Consider the following 26,836-nt stretch of genomic DNA (forward strand, 5'->3'; position numbering starts at 1 on the left):
GCTAATGGGGAGGGTTGGGTGACGGCGCGACGCGCATCGTTTGGGGGGAGGGAGAAGCCAAGAAGGAGGGAGGCGCTCAGCCTCCGGCGGTTCCTGGTCTCTCGTTGGCCGAGGCAGTTCGGGGCTCGCGAAGGCGGCGGCGGTGCTGCGCGGTGCCATGTCGGAGTTACGAGCGGCGGGACCCGGCCCAGCGACGACGCCTGGCGGAGCGGGCGGCCCCATCGCCTCCGTCCCAGGAGCGACCTGTGGGCCCGGCCCAGCGCCCCCGCTACCCTCTCCCGGGCCTGGCGGCGGAGGAGGCACCCTGGGCCCTGGGGGACCAGCCCCAGGGGGGGTGACAGGCACTCCAGGGGGGAGCTCTACTTCCGCTTCCGGGTCCACCAGCTCCACTTCCGGGTCAGCCCGCGAGGGCTGGCTTTTCAAATGGACCAATTACATCAAAGGGTATCAGCGGCGCTGGTTCGTGCTGAGCAACGGGCTCCTGAGCTACTACAGGTGAGGCCACGCCCCGTCTGTGGGCCCTGGCCAGGGTGGTCGGCCACGCCCCATTCCGGCTCCGGTCACGCCCAGGGCGCCTCCCAAGGCCTGTGACCCTCTTTCCCTTTGGCCGGCCTGCACCCGGTTGGGCATTCCTCCCCCTGGCCAAGCCTGCGTGGCAGGAGCAGCAGCAGCAGCCTTCTCTGTGTGGAGCAGCCACTTCCCTGCCACGTGGCATGAGGGTGTCACGGCTTAGCCGCGTCTTGAGAAGCATCAGGGGGGCTTCCACACCTCTGAGGCTCCCCTCAGCTATTCTGTCTTACATTCCTACCCCCACCTCAGATATGCATGGCATGTACAATGGTACCTCGGGTTACAGACTCCACTAACCCAGAAATAGTACCTCGGGTTAAGAACTTTGCTTCAGGATGAGAACAGAAATCTTGCTCTGGCAGCAGCAGCAGGAGGCCCCATTAGCTAAAGTGGTACTTCAGGTTAAGAACGGACCTCCAGAACGAATTAGGTTTTCAACCCGAGGTACCACTGTACTGCATTCTGACATGAAGATGAGGGTGGTGATAGCCGCATTATTTCCCCTTTCTCCACACCTGCGACATTCTGCGGCTTTCTCCTTCCCTTGATGCCAGCCAGCAGAAAAGCCAAATGTGTTCTAAGACACCCTCCTCCTCCTCCTCCACATCCTTGGCAGCATCGCTGGGCCACATCTTTTTGATTCTCTGTTGCAGCCAATGGCACGGGCAACACACAGTCTGAGAGACACATCCTCTGTGATGTGTTTTGGTGTACAGTACTTGATACTTAAAAAGAAATGCAAAAAATGTAGGCCTGTTGATATAATGCTATGATGGTCACAAGCCATTTTTCCAAAAGACCTGTGTTCTGGGTGTGGCGGATTTGGCAGAGGTAACTATCACAGGCAATGTTGGCTGTAGGGCCATGTAAGCTGGGAATAGAAATAGCTTTTCTGAAATCACTGCTTCTAACATTCCTTGGTTAGGAGAGAAATTCTTCCCAGCAGGTTAGAAGCTGCACATAAACTGTATTTGCCCTATGCAGCCTTCCCTTGTTAGGATTGAGAGCTATGTTCAAATTCCTGCTTGGCTGTGGAGCTCAACAAGTAGCCTGGGGCAAATAACTTAACTCTCAACTTAATCATCCTCATTGTGAAAAAAATTAGGATAACCCTGTACTCCAGGCACCCCCAAACGTGGCCCTTCATATGTTTTGGGACTACAGTTCCCATCATCCCTGACCACTGGTCCTGTTAGCTAGGGATGATAGGAGTTGTAGTCCCAAAAACATATGGAGGGCCGAGTTGGGGGGGGGGCTGCTGTACTCCATAAAGGAAGGCTGTGTTACAAATGTAACGAAACCAAACAATGAGGCCTTTTACTTATGACAAAACCTACCTTGAGTTACTTACTTATACTGTGAGTTCCCAAACCATCCGTGCTTCAAAACTTTTCTTCAAATGATTCAGTTTCTTCATGAGTCTTCTGCAAATGCAGAAACAAATACTTAGCATTATATGTTGCCTGTCTCTCTAAGCAACCCTTCATAGCTTTCAGTGCTGTGTTGTATGTCTGCGCCACCCTTGTGTTTTCACATAAATGTTACTCCATATCACTGATGAATAGTAAAGCCCCAGCAGTTTTCACCTACTTTCTTCCAAACTGTATGTGCATTCCTATTCCGGCTACTTCTGCATGTTAAATGAACATATATTTGTGAATTAGACAAATCACTTCAAACAATTGCAGCCCAGCTGGTGCCAAACATACTGCTCTGCTTACCTTTGGACCACAGCAGTGAGGCTAAGAGGAGGGTTTTGTTGTCTGGGCAGCCCAGGACCTCCATATATACTGCCCAAGTTTGCACCTGTTGTGCTTACTTCAACTAATTGTATTCTACTCATAAAACAGGAGGATTGTCAAGCAGCATATCAAACAGAACTTCTGGAGAAAAACTATTATTCCAGCTACCTTGCTAATCAAAAGTATGTTGAAACTAACTTAATAGAATGCCTCTGAGATTTTTAGGGAGAGAGCTCAGGTTCTCATTTTTTGCCCCTGCTTTGTTCGTCAGCTGTGTTATTTCCTAAAGAGAAGGGAAATCTAAGTAGTGGGAGGGTGAATGGAAATATGGAATAATGAGAAGTGTTTCTGGAATCTGGGTTTCCAATCTTACGCATGTTTGCTCTCATTATAGTCAATGACATTTGCATCCAAGGATAGCAGCCCTAATCCATGGGAGGAGAGCTAGATTTGGCCAATTCGCCAGATTGTTATTTTCCCCACCTCTTGTGGGTCAAGGTTGACAGGTGGGTGGAGCCTAATCCAGTGTCCTGTAATAATTAGCTGTGTAGCAGGTGTTGCCTTACTATGCCATATGCATCTTTTCTTCTCTGTTGATGTTCTTTTGCATTGTTGTTAGGTCTGGAGTGCGAATGAGGCTCCTTGAACAGCTTTCCCCTTGCACATTTTTGGTGGGGCCTCTGTTAACTTAACATTTTGAACTAAAAGTATGCATTTTCAGAAACAGACCTTGAAGGTGCAGTAGTAAAGTGAATAAAGAGTGTGGTCAAATAGTAATAAGGAGTCTTGTGGCACCTTAAAAACAACAAATTTATTGTTGCATAAGTTTTCGAAGATCAGAGTCCACTTTGTCAAATGCACCAGGACTCCAACCTTGAAAGCTTTTGCCATAATAAATCAGCCTGTTAAATGACAGCTAAGAGGCTAGAAGCTCCTCCTCCATGGCCAGCATGGAAAAATAGGCTAGTAGCATCTTAGCAGGCTACTCTCTCTCTCCCTCTCCCTCTCCCTCTCCCTCTGTGTGTGTGTGTGTGTGTGTGTGTACACACACACACACACACACGACCTTCTACCAAGAGGGACAGAAACCCCTTCATTTGTGGCCAGCATGAAATGCAGCAGGTTAGTGAAGAAGGAGTAGCACATTTCCTTCTTCCACCAACCTGTTCACTTACCTGCATGGAAGTCCTTGTTGCAAAATGCAAGGTTGTAATAAATCCATTAGTCTTTAAGTAGCCACAAGACTTTGATGTGTATGTTACAACAGACTAATATGGTGGTGACCAGTTTGACAGAGAAAGAGCCCCTTTTCACTAGTGGGTTACAGGAAAGATTATTCGCCCAAGCTTAGGAAAATGCTTGTTTTTCACTCATAACTAGCTAAGGGCCCATCTGAACTGTGTTCTCATTCACTCATAGACTGTGTACCCATTCACCCAATAAATCTTGTCCTCTGACCTTGCAACTTATTTCATTGTCCTCTTCGACCAGTGACATCTTGTTGGTTGATCTGCTCTGATGCACACATTGGAGTTTATGGCTTTTCTGGCTGCCATTAGCTTATCTGTTCTGGTATCACATAGTAGGTCATAAATGCCTTTAGACCAGGCAGCTGAGGAACATCAGAGAGCCCATAATTGGAAACCTGAAGCTCAGAGCAGCTAAAAATGGAGAAGAAAAATCCAACTACTTTGAATTTTGAGTAGACCCAATGTTTCAATGGGTCTTCTCTTAAATATGACTACTGTTGGATATTGCCAAATCATTTTTTTCTTTTTAATATTTAATTTATAGTGTTTCTCTTTTAAAGCAACTGGATTTTAAAGAAAATCTTAACTGAGCACACATTTAAATTGTGCACATGTAGGTTTACATGATGTATACATATATATATATATACACACACACATACAGTTGTATCTTGGTTTTCGAACATTGTAGTTCTCGAACGTTTTGGCTCCTGAATGCCGCAAACCCAGAAGTGACTTCCAGTTTGCAAACTATTTTTGGAAGCCGAATGTCCGGTGCGGATTCCGTGACTTTTGATTATTGGTTATTTCCTAAAGAGAAGGGAAATCTAAGTAGTGGGAGGGTGAATGGAGATATGGAATAATGAGAAGTGCTTCTGGAATCTGTGGCTTCCAAAGCCACACTTTGGTTTCTGAATGTTTTGGAAGTTGAACGGACTTCTAGAATGGATTCTGTTCGGGTTCTAATGTATGACTGTATATACAGTGGTGCCTCGGGTTAAGTACTTAATTCGTTCCGGAGGTCCATACTTAACCTGAAACTGTTCTTAACCTGAAGCACCACTTTAGCTAATGGGGCCTCCTGCTGCCGCCACGCTGCTGGAGCCCGATTTCTGTTCTTATCCTGAAGCAAAGTTCTTAACCCGAGGAACTATTTCTAAGTTAGTGGAGTGTGTAACCTGAAGCGTATGTAACCCGAGGTACCACTGTATCAGGGGTGGCCAACTCCCAAGAGACTGTGATCTAGTCACAGAGTTAAAAACTGGCAGTAACCTACCCCCTTTTTGGAGATTCGGGTTAAAGTTGTTGAGTTTTTTCAGGGAGGAGGTAAAATGTTGAGCTTTTTTAAGGGGAGCCACAGTTGTTCAGCTTCTTTGGGGGGGAGCCAGTGATCTACTGCAGACGTCCAGTGATCTACTGGTAGATCACGATCTACCTGTTGAACATGCCTGGTGTATAAATAGTGGAGAAGAGCAGGTGTTTTGGGAAAAATACTTTGGCAATCCCACCCACCATTGAACCCAATGTGTTTTGACCATATGCGATTTTGGCTTTATGCACTATTCCCGGAATGTAACCCCTGTGTAAGTCGAGAGGCGCCCATACGAACAAGCAAGTGAATGCTTACACATAATCTCTAAAACTTCATCATGGCCATCTATTAAGCCCTCTGATTTGCAGCTTGCTTTTCTGTGCAAAAACAAGGTCTGTTAGAAAATTATTCAACATCAGAGATCAAGCAGTAAATGTAATACAGTGCTGTGTCTTCCTGTTGGTATTGGAGACCAATTATCCAATGCATGAGGATCTAGGAAATGTCATCCTGTATAACACCACAAATATTCAGAACCCTGACTGGTTTTATTGTACTGTTTTGCGCCCTCCCAACATCATGAGTCCTGTGACATGTTCAGTTAAATGTTGATGTTTAGGGCTTTACTAAGGTAGCAGCATGGATATTATTTCTTTCTAATGCAGGGAGAAACACTGTTTTGTCCGCTAAGTACCAGCTCTTGCTCCTGGAAGGTTCTGGACACCATTATAGCTCAACTGTACGCATGTTTATTTGGAAGGAAATCTCACTTGATTCAATGGGACCTGCTTCCAAATAAGCATGAGTAGGATTACAGCATTAAAATCCAAACCTATGTACAGTGGTACCTCGGTTTACGAACTTAATCCGTTCCTGAAGTCCGTTCTTAAACCAAAACCATTCTTAAACCAAGGTGCGCTTTCCCTAATGAGACCTCTCGCCACCGGTGTCCTTCCACTGTTCGGATTCCGTTCTTAGACCGAGGTAAAGTTCTCAAACCAAGACACTATTTCTGGTTTTGCGGAGTTTGTAAACCAAATCGTTCTTAAACCGGACTGTTCTTAAATCAAGGTACCACTGTATGTCTGTTCAGAAGTAAGTGCCCATTGTGTTTAGTGGAATTTAATCTCAAGTAAATCTACATAGTGATTGTAGCCTTTAATCTTCAGGTAAGTGATCTGGCATGTGAACAGTGAAAGCCAAGCAGAAATCTTTTTTTCTCTCTGAACAGATATAATTCTGCAGTGCAAAAGGCATGTTGGCTTCGGGATCAAAGGTTTTGGTTGATCCTATGTTGTACAAAGGTTCTGTTTAGTTACTACCCAATAGATCAGTACACTTGCTTGTTCAGGAAATGCATACGTTTAAAAATGGCAATACTGATTTAAATCAGCACAGCCAAACTGAGGCTCTTATTCTTGATCATTTAAATTGGATGTTATAGACTTTGGAATGGGGTCTTATTAGTCTTATTAGATCCATGGGGTGGTTTAGAAACCCGTAGGTGAAAAAGAAAAGATGGTGCTTTTTGCTTATATATGTGATGGTGTGACACATATATCAAGGTGTTGCAGTTAATATCCTATGCTTTTGCCAGGTTTGGGTTGTCCTGTGTTAATGGGCCATACATAACCTATTGTCACTTCCATGTTTAAAAAGGATTATGAGGGTGATGCTTTGGGTTCTGACTGATAGTAAACAGTAAATTATGCATATCTAATACATGGCCAGTTTTGTCTTCCTTTCTGTTGTGAATTGTATGCTCCTCAGAAACATAAGAGAGTTAGTCTCTAACTTAGTAATAATAATAATAATTGATTACATATACTACGCCCATCCGGCCAGGCCCCCCCAGCCACTCTGGGCAGCTTCCAACAGGATATTAAAAACACAATAAAATATCAAACATTAAAAACTTCCCTAAACAAGACTGCCTTCAGATGTCTTCTAAAAGTCAGATAGTTGTTTATTTCCTTGACATCTGGTGGAAGGGCGTTCCACAGGGTGGGCGCCACTACCGAGAAGGCCCTCTGCCTGGTTCCCTGTAACCACACTTCTTGCAGTGAGGGAACCACCAGAAGGCCCTTGGAGCTGGACCTCAGTGTCCAGGCAGAATGATGAGGGTGGAAATGCTCCTTCAGGTACACTTGAGCCGAGGCACCTCTGCAATATTTGAGTTAGCTTTCATGTTTTCCCGCAAAGGATTTTGAACTGTAGCTTTTTTGAGGGGGCCGAGGCCCCTATTGTTGAGGCTGAACACAGAGCTGGGCACAAGCGATGTCAGGACGTTGCATCAGGCCCCCTCAATGTACTTTGGAAGGTGGCACCTCTGGACACAACTATAACTTCCAGGACCCTTGGTTAGGAATTGTGATACAGTGGTACCTCGCAAGATGAATGCCTCGGAAGACGAAAAACTCGCAAAACGAAAGGGTTTTTTGTTTTTTGAGTTGCTTCGCAAGACAAAAACGTCTTGCAAGTTTGTTTCCTTTGTCTTGCGAGTTTGTTTCCTTTTTCTTAAAACCGTGCATTCACTTTGAGGAGTAACTCATAGCACGCGGTGTGGTAGCCTTTTTTGAGGTTTTTGAAGACTTTGGTGCTTTTTGAAGCTTTTCCAAAGTCCGTGCTTCGCAAGACAAAAAAACCGCAAGACAAAAAAACTCGCGGAACGAATTAATTTCGTCTTGCGAGGCACCACTGTAGTTAAACCAATTTAAATTTGTAGTGGAGACATGTCCCTTTCCAGAGTTATTGCTACCCCACCAGATCCTGGCCTACTTTACATACAATTTCTCTCTGACATGCCTGGATAGATGACATATTTACTGATTGGTTGAATGTACTGATTGGCTGTAGGCACAGGTAGTAGGGTGACCTTTGTCTTTTTCCTATGAGTCTCATCTGCCCTCTACTATAAGAATGTGCTAATGAGACACTAAGTCCCTTCTGATGAGGTTTTGGTAAAGTACTTGCAATAGTGATGTTCACTTGGACTATTTGTTGTGCTCTACTTATCTCCTGATCCATATTTTGTGAGGGTGGCAAGGAGGGTGGCTTTAGTGATCCTATAGGAAGGAATGTTTTGTACAAACATCCAAGGAAGACTAAAATAGCCAGTATCCAGGAGTACTGGCTACTGTCAGGGGAATGCCATGGGATTCTTGGTGCTGAGATTCGGGGTCTGCTGCCTCCAGACAAACATACTATGGATGACTGTCTGCAGCCCCTTCTTATTAATGCCTCCCTCAGTGTGTTGTCTACTCATCTTTGAATGACATCAAGCCTGCATTGTTAGTGCAGACCCTTGCTCTCCTCACACCAAATCTAGCCAAAGGTATTAAAATCACCCTGTGCCACTTCTTTGGGAATTTGCCCCTGTGTAGACATGCTGGCTTTTAGCCAGTGAACATTTAATTTAAAGGCCTATATTTTGAGGGAGCCATGCCTTACTCAGGCAGAGATGGCTGACTTGTTAGCCCCTCTCCCGTAGTTTGGTCTGTATTATTCATAAAGTAACTGGACTCTGGAGGATAAGAATAGCTGGCAAGCCAGGCTCATATTTCCCCAATGGACTCAGCCTGCTGGAAGGAAGGAATGCCAAGTTACCCTCTGTCCAAGCTTTAGGAGGAAGCAGTAAACTCGGGGCCTCTGCGATGAAGCATTCTGGCAGTTTCTCTGTGCCAGCCCCAAGCAGGCTGTGTGTGTGCATTGTTGTTGCCTATGTGCTACTCAGCCTTGCAGTGGAAAGGAGATGGCTCTGCCTTGTACCAGGTCAATACATAGGGAACTTTGTTCTTGTCTTGGGCTGAGAGTGGGGAGGGATTTGGCGAGCCTTAAGGTAGGCGGAATGTATACTTAGTCATTTCTGCAAAACTGGGAAAGCTGTAAGCGCAGCCTTGGGCAGAGGGAATGCTGAGAAAATTGGGGACTGAAATGAATGGTGGCCTGGCTGTCTGGAGGCCTTTTGCATTCCAGCTGCCTTATCCACACTGGGCTCCCATCCATGAGACTTCCTGGCAAGCTCTGGAATTCCCTGTAGGCCTGTGTCTTGAGGATATGTGATACACATATACTGTATACAGATGTGCAAATGAATCAACTTAACTTTTACTCTGAGTAGATCCCTTGAAATGAATTTCAGTGCATCTGCTCTGTTGAATAATATCTATAAAAGATAATGATATCTTTAATAATTGTACCTATAATAATATCTATAATAGATATATTACTGTTTTCCATTGTAGAGTGGCTCAAAGTTCAACAGGTTACATGTAGACCCAATATCAAACTTGGTTTTTCTGGATGCTACTGCAAATTCTGTCTATCCCTGTATTTCCTTCAGCCCAATATTTCATTTCATTGTTTGGTGTTGAGACAGATCTCTCTCTGTGTTTTGAGGGAGAGGGTAAAAATACCTAATTTCTGGAGATTTGAAGGAATCACAGACCATTTTTCTGTGTTGTGGAATTACCATTACGCTTTATCTAAAACAGCCATCAGTGAATGAAACCATAATATAAATATTCATATGTTTGTGTATGTGTATTGCATTAATGAGCATGTAGACAAGAGTCTTGTAGCTTGGGAAGGACTGTGGTGCACAAACGCACGCGTGCACACCCTTATCTTGTGAATGTGCTTCTTGAGAATCCAGCATTTTTTCTGAGTTTAGACGTATTAGTCTGCGTCTAGTTCTGGCTTTAACGTCCCCAAACTCCTACAAGTCTGGCCGATTCCCAATATTGAATGTAAAATCCCCCACCATCTGGCCTGTCCGCTCTTGCGTGTGTGGCTGGGACGGCCAGCTTGTTGAAATTATCAGGACGCTCTGCAAAGTTCAAGAGATTGCCCTATTAATAGAAATGCCTGCCACTAGTGATCATAGTAACAGAGAGGAGACTTTTCCTTCCCTTCTGCCCCACTCAAGGGGGTCATCCCAGCCAGGGAATCACTTTACATATTTTGTAAAGTGGGGAAACAACTTCTATTTGGGTTGTGCAGTATTGCCAAGCATTTGAGAAAGTGAGTGGTAAATAACTTGCTCACTAACTTTCAGCACGTCAGTTTAATGATTAGTCAACGCAAGTGACAGGATGCCTACAACTTTGTGCAGACTGTATCTGATTGCCATACGTTGGACCTTGGTTCTCAAACTGAATCCGTTTCGGAAGTCCGTTCCAAAACTAAAGCATTCCAAAACCAAGGCACGCTTCCCTTAGAAAGTAATGCAAAATGGATTAATCCATTCTACACTTTGGAAAACAAACCCTAAAACAACAATTTAACATGAATTTTCCTATCTAACAAGACCATTGATCCATAAAATGAAAGCAATAAACAATGTGCTGCAGTCACAATCAATCAGTCAGTAGCTGAACTGGGTTCCACACAGTTACAAAAACAAACAAAAAAGAGCCGCAGAAGCAAAACCGCAAAATAAATACCAAAAGCAGACAGACCTCAGCGTAACACTCAAATTGGAAGTGTAACACTCAAAACAGAGCACGTTTGACTTCTGAAAAACGTTCACAAACCAGAACACTTACTTCTGGGTTTGTAGTGTTTGGGTTCCAAGCTGTTTGAGTACCAAGGCGTTTAAGAACCAAGGTACCACTGCAGGAGGCAGCTCTGGACAAATAGCCCTCTGGTAAAACTGTTCCTGGACTTTAGTACCTCAGTCTGCACTTGATTTTCATGTTCCTCCATGGACCATCAATATGTCCTACACAAAGAAAACTAATATGGCAGCGGGAAGGCTAGATATCTAGATACATAGATCATATGACTGAATCCTTCCCATGTCAATCACCTGTAGTATATAATCCAGCCATGTTTTCATACATGTTTGTTTTTATCTAAAAAGCCTCCTAAATGAGTCAAACTAAGGTCTCCATAATCCATTTCCGTCATGGACTCATTAGCCAAGTTGCTAGTTTCTTTTCCATTCATAAAGTATTATTCACCTGCCTCACCAAAAGGAGTATTTGTCTTTGCTGCCCTTCTGGAAATTGCTGCCTCACCAGGTTGTCAAGAGAGCTAAAGCACATCCAAAACGTTTGCAAATCAAAACAGTGCTGCACAAAGGATAACTAGTGGTTGTGTGAAGTTTAGGGTGTGCCTGTACGCTAGAGGTATGTTGAAAGGATCAGAAATGCGAGACAATAGAATTCTTATTGGTAGTCGCACTAGGCAGAAGAAGTTCTGCTACTATCGCAGCCCACTTAAGTTTCCAGCCAATCCCCTTCCTGTTCTCAATCTTTTCATTTTGAAAAAAATCCCACCTGCACATTTCTGCCCCCTCCCCTCTAGCTGACTTCCATTGTTTCAAGAACTAGACATTTTCCTTTTTTATTATTTGAATCTCATGGCATCAGGTGGCTCCCATTCTGCAATCTGCTGTGGTGGACATTCTCAGACAGCTACCTACATGTGGGAATAGCAGCAGACAATTTACATACCAGTCAGGGAAACACAGTGGTGTTTCTTCCTTGTAGCTGTTGACCCATCATTCCCTATTGCCCTGGAAAGGACAGATACCTAGGACTCTTCACTTGCTGCCTGTTCCCAATGTGGTGCCCTTGTCTCATTATTCTGAGTCTTGAGATTAGACCTCTGAAGCTTGTGCTTCTTCATGCCCTGGTGACCGCCCTCCTACTTTGTCCTTCCGACAGATCGAAGGCAGAGATGCGACACACCTGCCGTGGAACCATCAACCTGGCCACGGCTAACATCACAGTGGAGGACTCCTGCAACTTCATCATTTCCAACGGAGGGGCACAGACCTACCACCTGAAGGCCAACTCAGAGGTTGAGAGGCAGCGCTGGGTCACAGCTCTAGAGCTGGCCAAGGCCAAAGCTGTCAAGATGCTGGCAGAATCAGGTAAAGGGTGTGTTCAGGGCAGTGCAAATGAAGCAGGAGTGGGTGTGGGTGAGCGCTGAGAAACTCGAGAGAGCTTATTGTGGAGGGAGACACCCAGGAAAATCAATATGACAAATGGAGAAATGAGATTTTCTGAGTAGATTTGGTGTTGGCTAATAGCACTGGGGCAAACAGGAAGTAGCTGAGTCTTCTGTTCTCCTCATCCTACCCTGCTTGTTTGTTTGTGATTTTGGGCTACCATTGGTAGGTAGCCTCACCTGTGAAACGCATATAGGCTAAAATACCTGCAGAGAACAATTCCTAGTCTATTCTAGGCCATGGGGTTAACATGAGGGCGCATCTCTTCCAGTTTGTCCTGTTCCATCCTATTTAGAGCTCCAGTTCCTTGGGGCAAGGTTTTCTGCCAAACACCAAATGTTTGTTACTCATACAAATTGCTCGGTGTCCTTTGCCTTGTGCGTGTGACATACCAAGGAAACAGGCCACTTGGGGCCATTGTGGTTTATAGCATGAGGCCTCTGGAAAATGTGGCTATATTTTTAAGCATCAGGCTTTTCAGAATGGTTAGCTTTCTGTTTCCCAAACCAAAAGTGCATTTTAGCAGTCAGTACCAAATCTGCTTTGCACATTACCCAATCAGCTGAGCCTCACATTATAATCTGGTGGCTCCTGAGCTAAAGCATCTGTCAGTAGCTGGTGTATCTGATTAGGTAAAATAAGTGTCAAAAGCAAGTGCCAAATGTCCATTTTTGTATTGAATAAATAATGCATTGAATTGAAGGAGTTTTGCTCCCTCGACTCCTGGGTCCCCCCATCTGGTGTCTCAAACGTGTTTGTCTCTTCTCCGTAGGACATATTTGCTCTGTGTAGAAGGGGAAAGAAGTGGAAAATGTGCCATCAGCTACTGATGGGGGTTTTGTTTTATTTTCATAGAATTCTAAAGAAAAAAGAGAGGTATCTGGCAGCTTTACCAGAAAGAATTTCTTCAGTGTTTTCAAAACAAAATGTCCTTTGCCCAGTAACATTAGATTGTGTTGTGATTTAGGCATCAGAGTTTCAAATATTAGTCCTTCTTAGCTCTGTTGAATTTTCATTATCCTGGTCCCCCATCCCCTTTTAAACCCAAAGTAAAGAAATAATGGGAGAGAGAGGCATTTATTTGTGTGCGTCGTCATTATCCACAGCACGAGATTTCAAGCTCATGATCCTGAAACTCCGACTCCCAAATGTTAATACCTGCTCTCTCTCTCTGTTTGCATGTCTATCTAATTTATCTGCTATGTTGACACTCAAAATGTTACCATCTAGATACTGTGCTCTCATGTACTCTTCCCCTCAGCAACATCATGTCTCATTGTTGAATAGTATTTCTCTTGATTGCTTGCAGCAGACATTCCCCCATCCGATCGGATAGTTTTTTGTAAGTTCCTTATCATTCTACTTTGGGACTCATTACTTGTTGGTAGTGACGAAGCACAATAGTGAGCCAACCATTTGTGTGTGTTTTTTAATCACTAGAATGTAAGGACTGTCTTGCTGAGTTGGACCAAAAGTCCATCTAGTTCCTCATTTTAAGAGCAGCCTGCCATATGCCTCTGAAAGTTCACAAACAGGGCATGAAAAGTGATGGTCTTCCTCCAATGTACCCCCCCCCCCAAAAAAAAGAGAGAGAGAGAGATGGGTCTTCTGTTGTTTATCTCCAACATCTTGCTACTGAGCATGCGAGTTCCATTTAAGTATCATTGCTAATAATACCTAAAAGACGCATTCTAAATTCATTTTGTCCAATCTTTTTCAAAGAAAAACAAGGGGCCATTTTTATTTAATGGTTGCTTACGGTGTTTGAATTCCATATGTTAACTACTTCAAGAGACACAGCTACTTTTCTTTTGTCTTTCTTGAACTTACCACCAATCGGTTTCACAGGGTAACCTTGAGTTCTGGTATTGCAAGAGAAAGACCTATACCCACACACTCGCCAGAGCATTCCTAACATTATAAACCCACTGTTGGAGGGAGGAAAGTTACACAAGAGATTGGGCTCCAAACAATGTAAGACTTTCCAGAGAAATGGCATGATCTAGCAGTGTGGAGAAATGTGTTTAAACATCACAACTCTTATAAATAGACTCATGGCTTGCAACTAGGAGGTGTTGCATACAGTAGGTGTGGGATACTTGGTTTTGCAAATGTATTTCTCACTTCTGCTTTAAGGAGCACAGATAGTGAAATCAGACCTTAAGGCTGCTACTTTTCAGATGTTCCCAGTGATCTTTACCCTTTGAATATTTATACTGTCTTTATTGCTCCCAATTAGCTTTGGGATGATTGTTTTTTATCACTGCAAGTTTGATTTCTGCTTTGATTCCACTGCTTTGTCTATATACTCAGAAAAGGATTTTAAAAAAACAAAACACCACCAACCCTGAAATCAATAATATCTGTAGTACCGCAATTTACACCTTAGTTCCTTGCTAAAATGGAGGGGTGGGATTAGAAATCCTGTCCTTTGCTTCAACAAACCATTGAACTGGCAAGAGAGATTTCCCTGGACTATGGGAAGGGATAACATAATGGTGGGGGGTGGGGAGAGGAAACAGGCTCCCTTTAGTCCCCTGAAGCTAGGCGCCAGTGCTGAGAATAAAGGAGGACCTGGAAATGCATCTGCTTCTGGGGTGAGCCTTGCCTTGAAGGTGTTAACAGCTGCAGCCTTTTCCCCACAGACGAGTCGGGTGATGAAGAATCAGTGTCTCAGACAGACAAGACAGAACTGCAGAACACCCTACGCACCCTCTCTAGCAAGGTGGAGGATCTCAGCACCTGCAACGACCTGATTGCCAAGCACGGGACGGCCTTGCAGCGCTCGCTCAGCGAACTGGAGACCCTCAAGCTGCCTGCCGAGAGCAACGAGAAGATCAAGCAGGTCAACGAGCGCGCCACCCTCTTCCGCATCACGTCCAATGCCATGATCAATGTAAGTGTGCTGCTGCCAGACGCTCTGGCTCTGAGCCGGCCGGCGGGAAGGGGGCCGCTGGGTGCTTCCCAAATCATTGGCTCTGCAGGCTTTAATCATAGAACTTTCAGAGCCACTGCAGCATTTCCCTCTTTTGAGAAGAGAGCTGTGATCTGGTGGGTTTTGGATTTATAAGCTGTCTGTGACATCACCCATTTTAGCAAAATATATAAGCTTCTGCTCGTCCTGAATCCCCTGTAGTTAGTTGGCTGTGCTTTCTTAGCCCAGTGTGGCCACACTGTGGCCAGTCGAAAGAATTGCAATGAAGGCATGACTCAGTATAAGAAAAGGACGTGATGGGAATTGTAATCCATAAACAGTACATCAAATCAGATTTTTAAAATCGGGGAGCAAACCAGAAAGGAGAAGTGTAGAGAGAAAGCCTTCAGAAGAATTAAGGGCTGAGGTCCATAGGTTGCTGAGATTTTGTGGACTTGATCTCCAGGACCCGTGGCAGCACAGATGTAGCTTTGTTTCCCATCTACTGGGGGTTGCCATCAGGCCAGCCTTTGAGGACTTTGCAAGGGGGTTGTTATTATTATTATAAATATTATAAATATTATTTATTAGTAGCTTTTTTGCCACAGCAACTCAATGTGACTTAAAGTGTTTTGAGCAAACACATACATGCATTAAACCAGCATTTTTAAAAAGTCTTTTTAATATTCTGTTCTTAAAAAAACTAAATTAAAATATCTCACCCATGCAAAAAAGCCATAGGTCTGACAAAAAAAGGAATGTTTTTGCCTACTGCCTAAAGATACATAATGAAGGTGCCAGGCGAGCCTCCCTGGGGAGAGCATTCCACAAGCAAGGAGCCACCACTGAAAAGGCCCATTTTTGTGTTGCTGCCCTCCGGACCTCCTGCAGATTGGACACATGAAGAACCTCCTCAGATGACAATTGCAGGGTCTGGGTTCATTCATATAGGGAGAGGTGGTCCTGGAGGCATTGGGGTCCTGAGCTACATAATGCTTTATAAATCAAAACCAGCACTTTGAATTGGGGTCGGAAACGAAATCGGTAGCCAGTGCAGTCAGGCCAGGATTGGTGTGATGTGCTCAGACCATCTTGCCCAGTGAGCAACTGGGCCATTGAATTTTGCACCATCTGCATTTCCCAAACCATCTTCAAAGGCAGCCCCATGTGCAATGCATTGCAGTAATTTAACCTAGAGGTTACCGGAGCAGCATAGACAACAGAAGTTAGGCTGTTCCTTATGGAGGCATAGCTGGGCCAAGAGCTGAAGCTGATGGAAGGCACTCCATGCCACCGAGGCCACCTGAGCCTCAAGTGGCAGCAATCTATCCAGAAGTGTCTTTAAGAGGGCAAGAGACCCCTGAGCAGTCAGAATCCCAGAAAGGCTTTAAGCTACAATCCTGTGTGCACTTCTGTGGGGGAGAGCTCAACTGAGCACAGTGGAACAAACAGCTACATGCGGTTGCACTTTGTGTAGTATTGTTCTTGGTCCTTAAACTTGCTCCTCTCTCCAGTTTCCAGTAGTTACCAGTTCACTTGAGCAAAGTACCATCTAATGTCTCACAGTATCAAAGCTGAGAGCGTCCTCTTGGTAAATTCCGGTCTACTGTTGCTCCTCGAACTCTGTACTTTGGGATGACTTTAATTCAGTTGAGACTATTGCAGACGGGTTTATCTTTGGACTCAACTCTGGTAGCTGCCAGTATTGCATGCCTTCCTTCTGCATCCCATGTTCCTGGGATTTACATAAGTGTGCACCTTCCTTGCTTAATTCAGGTGACAGTCTAATTCACCTCCCACCTTTGCAGGTCAACCATTGTATGGTTCAAGTGTCAGGGAAGGATTTCTGTTTTGACCAGGGCATGGTACAACCCTGGGGCAAACAGTAAACTGTAAAGCAAGAGATTTATGCAAACACTCCAGAAATATGAAGAAGACCTCTAAATTGTCCCAAAGTTCTGTAAGTCATTCCTAGAAAAGCTATAGCTTGTTCTGCTCAGGCAAGTAGATGCTATCATTGGTGTTTTTGAAGCAACTGGCAAACTGTAACAATGAAGCTGACCACTAGGTGAAGCCCTCCCTTAAAGTGGGAAAATGACAGCCTTAGACATATGTCAACAAGAATTACCAATTGCAAAATTGTTTACTAGCCAGCTAAGAAGTTAGTGGGCTATGCTTCCTTGCTGGGTATATACCAGGATCAGAACAATCCATCCCTTCTCCACCAGCCCACTTACTGGTTTGCATGGAATTCTGTACACTTCCTTGCCAGTGTGGAATTCCTGGTTGCCTATGGCTACCAGACGTTGTTAAATACAAACCTGGAATACATTTCTTTGAAGATGGAATGACATCACAATAGCTTTTAAACAGAAAGTTTTTAACTAAGCATGGACAGTTTTATACCACAAAAGCCTAACACTGTGGATTACTCAAGAATTTGAATAGGAACTACATTCTATAAATCTTGTTGTTAACCACCTTCGCCCCTCAGATATATAGCAAACCTCTAGGTGGGTTCAAAAGGAAGTCAAAAAGAAGGCAAGACCTGTTTTGGTATATATTTAGGAGCAAAGGATTACTTGGTCCGAAAGTCTTACCTTTCTTTGACCAACATTAATACCATATTTACACGAATCTAATGTGCAATTGAATCTAATGCGCACCTCAGTTTTCAAAACCTCGAAACGAGAAAAGTATTTGCTGGCGAATATAAATGCACCATCAAATCTAAAGCGCACCCTAATTTTCACTACGTAATTTGGCCAAAAAAGGTGTTCGTTACATTCAAGTAAATACAGTATTCCATACATGTCTGTTCATTTTGCTGCCTTAAGCAAGGATGCAGTATTTGTATTGATGCATTTCCATTGCCAGATATGCAGAGCATCTTATCAGACAGGCAAATTTCCTAGCATTCTTTTATTTAGCCTTTTTATGTGTGTGTTTTTCCACAAAACCTTCTGGACAGATACTAAATTACAGCATTTTATCCCAAATGCTCAAACTAAAACAGTCTGCTTAATGTCTCTGAGTTTAGAGCAGAGCCTGGGAAGGTTTCCCCACTTTTGACCCTTCCTTGCCCCCTGTACAGACTACAGTCTCAGCTTTCCTGCCCTTGAGTACTGGTTGTTGAAGTTCCCCCCTTCCTTCCTTTTTATTGTGTAACTACTGCTCCATATTGCACTTAGGACAAATTAATCAACATGTAAACAGCTTCTGTTTAATTCATGAAGGTCCAGGAGTCACATTTTCAGTATTTTGTGATTTGCCCAGATTTATTTGCTGGGGGTGTGTTTGCAGCCTTTTGCATAGAATGTTTGGTTGGGCTTCTAGCAGACAAGTGTCCCTGCCCATGTCTCTCTGAGCATCTCTGTTCAGTGAGTGTCCATGGTGAAGTTGCTAGGAGACTGGTGAATGCTTATTGGGTCTCCGAGTGGGAGGGGCAGTTAAGAGCAAAGTGTCCTGAAAGGGCACCTGTCCCCAGCAGTTCCTGTTAACCCACAAGAGGACCCACGTACCACTTTAAGAGCAGGGGCAGCAAGAGGCGCTGCAGTGTAGCTTAATCGGGGCCAGAATCGGGGCCAGCCCTACCATGCTACGGAGCAAAGTGATCACCCGGTGGCACCATGGGGGGAACTATATGAAGGCAGGAGTTGGTGTTTGACTAGCACAGCAAGACAAGAAGTGTTGGCCTCACAGCTGGAGTGACGTTTGGGCCAGCCTAGTGTCTGGCGCCCATACAGACCAGAGTGGTGAGTGCTGCCTCGCTTTGGTGCTCCCCACAGGCTTGCCGAGACTTCCTGATGTTGGCCCAGACGCACAGCAAGAAGTGGCAGAAGTCCCTTCAGTATGAGCGAGACCAGCGCATCCGTTTAGAGGAGACCCTGGAGCAGCTGGCAAAGCAGCACAACCACCTGGAAAGGGCCTTCCGTGGAGCGACAGTTCTACCAGCCAATGCCCCCGGCAGCATGGATTCTTCTAAAGGTAGGAATCGAGGGCTTTGGCCTCCATCTCTTCTATCAGCCAAGCTCTAGCTCTTCTGCTAGTCTCCACTCCCCTTTCCTTTGTGGGTTCCTACTCAAAATTGCTTCTGTTGTGGGACGCTTGCCCCAAAGTCCCAAAGTATTTGGAATCAAGTACTAGTAACTGAAACCAAGAAAGATAACATCAGCATGTGTTCCTCTTACAGATCGATGTTGCCCATCAAAGGGAGATATGAGTGATGAAGACGATGATAATGAGTTCTTTGATGCTCCTGAGATCATCACCATGCCTGAAAGCATGGGCCATAAGTAAGTGACGCCCCTCTCCCATTCAGCTGACAGCTTAGCACCCATCAGCCTTTGGCACTGCAAACTTGTGAATTTACTGAGGTGTTTCCCTCACCTTTGATGCTTTCCCACTCCCATAGTCTGTGCCATAGGTTAGAGGGAGACAAATTGCCTGGGTGAAATTCAACATACCAAAGCAGTTCTGTGTTTAACTCCCCCTGTTAAGTGTGTTTTATAGAACTGGGGCATCTTGCTGCCTCAGCCTTCAAAGGACAAAAAAGGAAGAGAGAATGGAGAGGGTGGAGAAAAAGGTGGAGAGGAAATCTCTTGAATATGAAATAAAAGTGATTAGTCCACCTAAGTCAATGCTGTCCACTCTTACTGAGAGCTCCCTGAGATATTCAGGATCCAAATTACTTTGTGCAGGGATTTCTAACTTGTGACCCTACAGATGTTTCTGGACTACAGCTCACATCATTCCTGGCTGTTGACCATGCTGGCTGGGGCTGATGGGAGTCCAGCAACATCTGGAGGGGCACAGGTTAGTTGCCACTGACTTTTTTCTTTAAATGTCCAGACTAGCACCTGAAATTGCACCCAAGGACAGCTAAGACAACATTGTTTTCCAGAGTGGGTGAAACATTATCAGACAACCTTACATTGTCAGCAATTAGGCAACTGTGCTCCATGCGAGCTTATGTTTCTGGAACACATTGTTGCTGTAATTTAGTTGGGTATGGCTGCCAGTGACTTCAGGCTCAAGCAAGCGGTGCATAGCTTCAAAGGAGAGAGAAATGGAAATAATAGATTTCTGTCACACACCCAAACAACATGTACAGCTGTCACCAGACAACAGTCTCGTGCTTCATTCATGCTTCTAGGTTATTTAAATGTAAGAGCATACAGTTGCTGTGATTCCCCTCCCCCAATTGCAGGTTAAATTAGTAAAGGGACAGGATAGTAATGAGGAAAGTAGAACAGGAGACCTGGCAAATCAGTACACTACACTGACTCCTTAAAAGTAGTCCATGGGCACCATTCAATAATTTTATTTTGCCTTTTAACTTAATAAATAAAGATTGATAGATCCATAGATTGGTGGCCCTTGTTATACTTGCTGTCCAACTCTGACAAACTAGATACTCTGTTTGGTGTTTGATAGCACTGTTCTCTGTGCATATTTCCCCCCCCCCCGATAGCACATTATTTCAACTGGAACATCCTAGTTTTCTCATGGTGTGTCTTTCTGTAATTCCTTTAGACGAACAGGAAGCAACATCAGTGGTGCTAGCAGTGAAATCAGCCTCGATGAGCAGGTAGTCCATGTCTTTGATCTGAGGGGGAGGGAAGCAACATTTTTCACCAGATGCTGTTGGAACCCTGAAGAGGGAGATAGCTGGAACAAGTGGGTCCTCGGCAAGCTTCTGGAGTACCTCAGCAGTGTATCCCCTAAATGAGCCACAATCTGCATGGATGATGGGATGCAGAGCACCACCTGGAGGGTTGATGGGTCTCGTTAGTCCTTCTCCTGTAAGCCTACAAGTGCTCAATATACTTTGAGGCATACTTTGTGATGGAGCTTATTGAAGGCTTGGAAAAGCAGGGGTAATGTTGGCTACAGGCTCTGCCTTGTTCCATGTTTCTGTCCATTTGGGACAGGTCTTACTGCACTGAGATTAGTGATTCTGGGCATGGCTAAGAACCTCTTTCTGCGTAGATGAAGGTGCTCAAGTCATGGAAGAGTTGTTTACTTTTCCCAAGGCTTATAGTTAAATTGGGAACCTCTTTTACAAGACTGTATAGAATTCACTGTCCAGCTTATGCCTTCCCACCTGTCTTGACTAGTCTCCTTTCTCTCCCAAAGTATAAACACCAGTTTATGGAAGACACCAAGAAGGAGAAGAGAACCCGAATTCCTCACAAACCAAATTACAGCCTGAACTTGTGGAGCATCATGAAGAACTGTATTGGCAAGGAACTCTCCAAGATTCCCATGCCAGTGAGTCCCCTTAAGTCTAGCTTGAGTAGTAAGATCTGGGGCTTGCTGTCCTCTGGAGAAAAGGGGTGGGAAGCCACAACTCTGTAACCCAACAAGCTCTGTGAAATGAGACTCTCTATGAACGTGGAGTGTGCTTGCTGCATCCAGACTGGCCTTGCATGCTGCTGCCCCAGAGTGGCTGCCCTGCCTAATATCTGCTGCTTCTTCCTCCAGGTGAACTTCAACGAGCCCTTATCTATGCTGCAGCGCCTCACAGAGGACCTGGAATATCATGAGCTGTTGGACCGGGCAGCCAAGTGTGAAAGCTCTCTGGAGCAGCTCTGCTATGTGGCTGCATTTACCGTATCGTCTTACTCCACCACAGTCTTCCGCACTAGCAAGCCATTCAACCCTCTCTTAGGGGAAACGTTTGAGCTAGACCGGCTGGAGGAGAACGGCTACCGTTCCATCTGTGAGCAGGTGACGAGCAGGGCACATCCCTTGTCTGACTCTGAGCTGGAATACATGATTCATTCCAGATGCATGGAAGATATATTTTAGTCTTAAGCAAATTAAGTTCTGTTGTGTTTCAGTAGCACTAGCTTTCAAGTCAGGGTGCTCAGGGTCCAAGACAGTATCTGTTGGGGATGTCTGCTGTCAGCTCTTCCTGCTTCTACATATTCCTGGCGACTCGCCTGCTGAATACACTCTTCTTAACTTCTCTCTGTCCTGCCCTCTAGGTGAGCCACCATCCTCCAGCTGCTGCCCATCATGCTGATTCCAAGCACGGCTGGACCCTTCGTCAGGAAATTAAAATCACCAGCAAGTTCCGTGGCAAATACCTCTCAATTATGCCCCTTGGTGAGTCTTTGCCTTGAGGTGCCTGCTGTTTTAAAGGGACATGGAAAGCTAATGGTGCCCATTGACAGACGGAATTCCATCTGTGCTTCCCATCTTTTACCAAAGTCCAGGGTCTCCAGCCTGGAGTCAGGCTGTCTGGAGACATAGCTGGGCCACTTACGATGGGCGTCTCATATGCACAGCACCTTTTAGGGCATACATTAGCACATTCACCCTTGCCTTGTGCCCCTCAGGGGTATTAAGAACATGTGCGTAGCTTGGGTGCTCATAAAATGGGCATTTGTGGAGAACGGGGCAATCAGGTCATCCTTAGCTGACCAGGGATTGGTACCTAGATCAACCAGAGCCGAGTCAAAATGCTGTTGTGCACTAGACTTTGACGTATTTTTCATCCTAGCAAGGGTTCTGCATCAATGCAAAATCATCCTAAGCACATTCTTATTTCTAGGTACCATCCACTGTATCTTTCATGCATCTGGCAATCACTACACATGGAAGAAGGTTACCACCACAGTGCACAACATCATAGTCGGCAAATTATGGATAGACCAGGTGAGTTAAAAGTGGTGGTGGTGGGGACTGTGAAGGCAGCATTGCAGCCCAAAGTGTGCTTGGAGGGTAGTTCTGATAGCCAGGACTTTAGAGGTCCATTTTCCATATTTCCCATTGAGTTGCTACTCTTGATGATCTGCTCAGCTGTTGCAGAACCATTTTAGTGGACTGCATAAATGGTCCTGAACCTGCTTGACTTTATTCCTCCCTTTTCTTCTTTCCAGTCTGGTGAGATTGAAATTCTGAACCATAAGACTAGTGAGAAGTGTATTCTCAAGTTTGTTCCATATAGCTACTTTTCAAGAGATGTGGCCAGAAAGGTAAGAGATGTTGTACTAAAGCATTTTACTGTGGGGATGACAAGAACAATGTCAGCCCCTCTACAACAGAGAGAGGTGAAAGGCCTGTTTACAGGGGCCTTTTACATAAGATAGAGGGTCACATGGACAGCAGTGACCTAGGCAGTTAAGCCAGTACCTCTAGAGAATGTTCTTTGAATATTGCGCCTGCACTCTGGAGTCCTAGCAGACCAGCTCTTGAGAACAGCTCTGGGTGATTTTCAGCTTCTTTGTTAGCCATGGGGCGACCGTAATGCAATTCTGACGCCTGGGTGGGCTTGTACGTAACTTTGCTGGACCTTCTTGAACTCCTTTCTATGGCAGGTTACTGGAGAAGTGTTAGATTCCTCAGGAAGAGTGCACTTTGTGTTGCTGGGCACCTGGGATGAGAAGATGGACTGTTTCAGGGTGACAACCAGTTTGGAGAATGGTGGCGACAGCCGGCAGAGAGCGCACGAAGCAGAGGACAGCAGGGTCATGCTGTGGAAGAGGAACCCACTCCCGTGAGTAAGGGAGGTAGCCTGACTCCTCACGTGAGGAGCTGGTGCACGGCCATGCTCTCCTTTGCGTAACCAATATGACTATTGTCTCAACTGGCTTTTGTGGATGGTAGAATATGGTTATGGTTGTTGCTTTTAGAGCATGCCTTCATAAACATCAATGACTTTGTGTGTGTTCCTCCCAAGAAAAAGTGAGTTGAGACCTGTATAACTTATGGCAAGTGTGTGGGTCCTGTGGGGTACGGGAAATACGCTTTCTGCTAGTCATGGGCTAAAGAATGGAGGACACTGAAGCGCCTGGAAATCCAGCCTCACCTTTCCTCCCTTATCCATAAGACATTGTCCGCACATGCAAGCCTATTTTAAGAGGAAATGGAAACCGTCCTCCAGGTTGCAGACTTCTGTGTTTGTGTGGCATGGTCACAAGAAATACACAGCCCTGGGTGCAAGCATACTGACCCTTTGAAAAGGAGTTGGTGACCTAGGATCTTAGATAATGTGTGCATATCTTTCCTGCCACCCTAAGACGAAGATTAAGCTCGCTTTCTACACCAGAACTTAGACTGCAGTGCAACTCGGAGCCTTTCTGCCATCTGAATTTGTTCTCTCTCTCCCCCCCCCTTCCTTGGTGCAGGAAGAACGCTGAGAACATGTACTATTTCTCCGAGCTGGCTTTGACGCTCAATGCCCCAGAAAGTGGCACTGCTCCCACAGACAGCAGGCTTCGGCCTGACCAGCGACTCATGGAGAACGGGCGCTGGGATGAAGCCAACGCAGAGAAGCAACGCCTGGAGGAGAAGCAGCGCATCTCCCGCAAAAAACGTGAAGCTGAGGCCGTGAAGGCGACAGAGGACGGTAAGCGCTTGCCCAACTTGCCCCCGCACTGATTTTTAAAAGGCAACAGGAACATATGAAGCAGCCTAAGTACAGTGAGGTGGTTGGTCCTCCTAGCTGAGTCTTGTTTGTTCTTGGCTGGCAATGCCTCTCCAGAATATTGGGCAAAGTGGATGTTGCTGACCCTGCTTCCTATGATCCTTTTTAGCTGGAGGTGCCTGGGATTGAGTCTGGGGCCTTGCAATGCAAAGCAGTGATTTATGATTGGGATTATTTATTGGGATTCTTGCCAGCCCTTCTACATAAGGTCCCAGGAGGGGGGTGTACGGCTGGGTAAAAAAAACAATGTTAAAATCAGTTAAAACAGTTTGCAATCAAAAGAACAGTTGCAGCTCTGCGGAGAGGGAATTCCACAGTTTAGGGGTTGCCACAGAGAAGGCCCTCTCCTGGGCTGCCACACCTTGCCTTCCAAACTTCCAAGGGCAGAGGACATATCAAGAGTTGCTCCATCACTGAACTATGGCCCCTCACTAAGGGAAAAGCATAGCACTTCTGGCAAAAATGCAAGCCAAATGCCATTTGTTGTTGTTAATTTGAGAATTCTCCCTCCCTCCCTCCCTCTCCCCCTCCTCTGCTGCCCCTTCCTTCCTCCCCTGCAGGAACGCCTTATGATCCCTACAAAGCATTGTGGTTTGAGCGGAAGAAGGATCCTGACACCAAGGAGGTGTCCCATGTGTACAGGGGAGGCTACTGGGAGAGCAAAGACAAACAGGACTGGAGCATGTGCCCTGACATCTTCTGAGCTGCAAGCAGCAGGACTATTAACGAGGATGGAGGGGAAAGAAGAGGGTAGTGGAAGAAGGATGGAGGGGGAGCGGCTGGTCATGTGACTTCCTGCCTAGTGCTTTCCTCACCGAATCTGTCTGTCTTAACCAATCACTTGTTTTGAATCAATCACCCAAAGCAGAATCCAGCAGTGGTGATTGGCTGGGTTGCCTTAGCTGATTGAAACTGAAGTTGGTGTCTGGATTCCTGGATGGCTGGGGACAAGTAGAAATAGAGGACTGTGCCCTCCATTTCTCCACCCAAAAGAGAGTATTGTTCTGCTCGCAGCCTCCCACGTTTGGGGAGGAAGAGGGGGAGCAACACCGTGCTTACATGGATTGCCCTCCCTTTCTACTTCCAGATAGGGGCCCGTAGTCAAGACCTTGAATGTATGCACCAAGAGAATAGCTAGGGAAGATACAGGGACCTTTTGACCATAAGGGTTGCTCCCTTTTTCCTCCTTCCCAAGCCCTGTGTGGCACTCTACCTACAGGAGAAGTTTCTGAAACATCGGGTGGGCAGGAGGATGATAGGTGGATGCCAGTTCTCTCCAGGAGCCACTGTCTCTTTGTTCACACAGGTGGCAAAGCAACTAATTGTGCCCTAGGGAAGCGGGCGCAGGGTGGTGGCAGTGGGTGGGTGCAGGTAGCTCTGGTTTCAGCGGAACCCGCCTTTGTGACATCACCAGCTGTTCGTACGATGGTAGGAAATAAAACTTACTTGTTCTCCCCTCCCCATAGCAGGCTTCAGATTTTCCCCACATACACTTGGGTGGAAAGTGGCGATGCAGGACACAGCCTCCCCTCTGCCTAAAGCAACCTCTGGCTTAATGCGCACCTGTTTATATGTATATTATATATATGTAGAGAGAGAAAGAGAGTGAGAAAAAAAGAGATATAATTTTTGTTCTGGTTTTTCCCCTCCTGTACCTCCTATCCTGCAGACCCCATTTTGTAACACTTGCCCCCAGCTGTCCCCCTCCACTGCCACCGGATCCAGGGAGACGCTCTGCAGAAAGCGTGACAGTCAACAGTGGTTTGCTTGCCTTGCCTTCTTTAAAATAAAATTTTGAAAAACACTATCTGATGCAGAGCTGGAGCTCACTGGCATCAGGCTCCTCACTGTGCAGGCACAAGCCAGGTGTCCATGGATTCCGCTGTGAAATCAGGAGGCTGCAAGAACTCCCCAAACTGGCCTTGGGACAGCTCTGCTCTCAGCTGCCAAAGCTGGATCCTAAGGTTGACAGAGGTGCTGCTGCTGTGTTGAAGTGGACAAGGGCACAGAGGCTGCCCTAGCCAAGCCAACACTCCGGGGGGTGGGGTGCGTGTATGTGTATGTGTGGACTATAAGGCAGCCCCTGCCCTTGGCTAAGGATCACACAATGAGGTGCCTTCCTTCTGTGTTTCCTATCCTCGTTTTTTCTTTTTTTCTGTGTTTTTCTTTCAACTTCCAAACTTTAGCTACTGAAGGGGTAAGAGGTGGCGGCGTTCCTGCCCTGGGATGCTTGTGGGTGGGATGGAGTCACCTTGCTGGCAGGTAGAAATGAGGCCGTGAACCCTGCCATCCCCAGCAGCAAAGGACAGTGCTGCTCAGTGGGAAGGAAAGGGGTTTTGGGTGGGGTCTCTGCACTGTTTGCTGCTCAGTCCCTGTCTGAAGCCTGTTTTCTGCAGCTTGTAGAGGCTGACACATCCTTGCATAGGATATTGGCAGGCATTAAGAGAGAGAATATTCCTGCAATTCTATTTTTGGATTTTTTTTTTTTGCCTTATTGTCTTTTTTCCAAGAAAACTAAATTAAATAATAAAACCTGAAATATCCAAGAGTGCCTTTTGTGTGTATCACTTCAACTATCAGGCCTGAACTGACTTCTTTGTCCTTTTCAACTTCTTCCCTGTTTTGTCAGTTTATTCTGGTGTAAGAGGCAAAGA

At 45.6% G+C, this 26,836-nt stretch overlaps 2 protein-coding genes across 2 annotated transcripts in view; one reads left to right on the top strand and one right to left on the bottom strand.

Annotated features, from left to right (window-relative positions):
* On the top strand, positions 1-26,728 carry OSBP (oxysterol binding protein). The gene is made up of 14 exons (XM_081880921.1): positions 1-495; positions 11,546-11,754; positions 14,478-14,728; positions 18,535-18,733; positions 18,939-19,041; positions 20,282-20,336; positions 20,885-21,019; positions 21,233-21,478; positions 21,739-21,859; positions 22,308-22,411; positions 22,636-22,731; positions 23,074-23,252; positions 23,884-24,104; positions 24,743-26,728. Exons 1-14 carry the CDS (start codon positions 158-160, stop codon positions 24,883-24,885), a joined length of 2,400 nt encoding a protein of 799 aa, XP_081737047.1. The 5' UTR covers positions 1-157; the 3' UTR covers positions 24,886-26,728.
* CNTF (ciliary neurotrophic factor) overlaps positions 1-26,836 on the bottom strand; it is a 160,063-nt gene that overhangs the window by 8,758 nt on the left and 124,469 nt on the right. The gene's annotated exons all lie outside the window — the stretch shown is intronic.

Source organism: Podarcis erhardii (assembly GCF_964252035.2).
Source record: "Podarcis erhardii genome assembly, chromosome: 1".
Taxonomy (NCBI): domain Eukaryota; kingdom Metazoa; phylum Chordata; class Lepidosauria; order Squamata; family Lacertidae; genus Podarcis; species Podarcis erhardii.

Excerpts from the sequence above, each read along its gene's own strand:
- OSBP (XM_081880921.1), top strand. The coding sequence starts at position 158 with ATGTCGGAGTTACGAGCGGCGGGACCCGGCCCAGCGACGACGCCTGGC. Across the intron at positions 11,755-14,477 it reads CAAGATGCTGGCAGAATCAG|ACGAGTCGGGTGATGAAGAA; the intron begins GTAAAGGGTGTG and ends TTTTCCCCACAG. Across the intron at positions 18,734-18,938 it reads CAGCATGGATTCTTCTAAAG|ATCGATGTTGCCCATCAAAG; the intron begins GTAGGAATCGAG and ends TTCCTCTTACAG.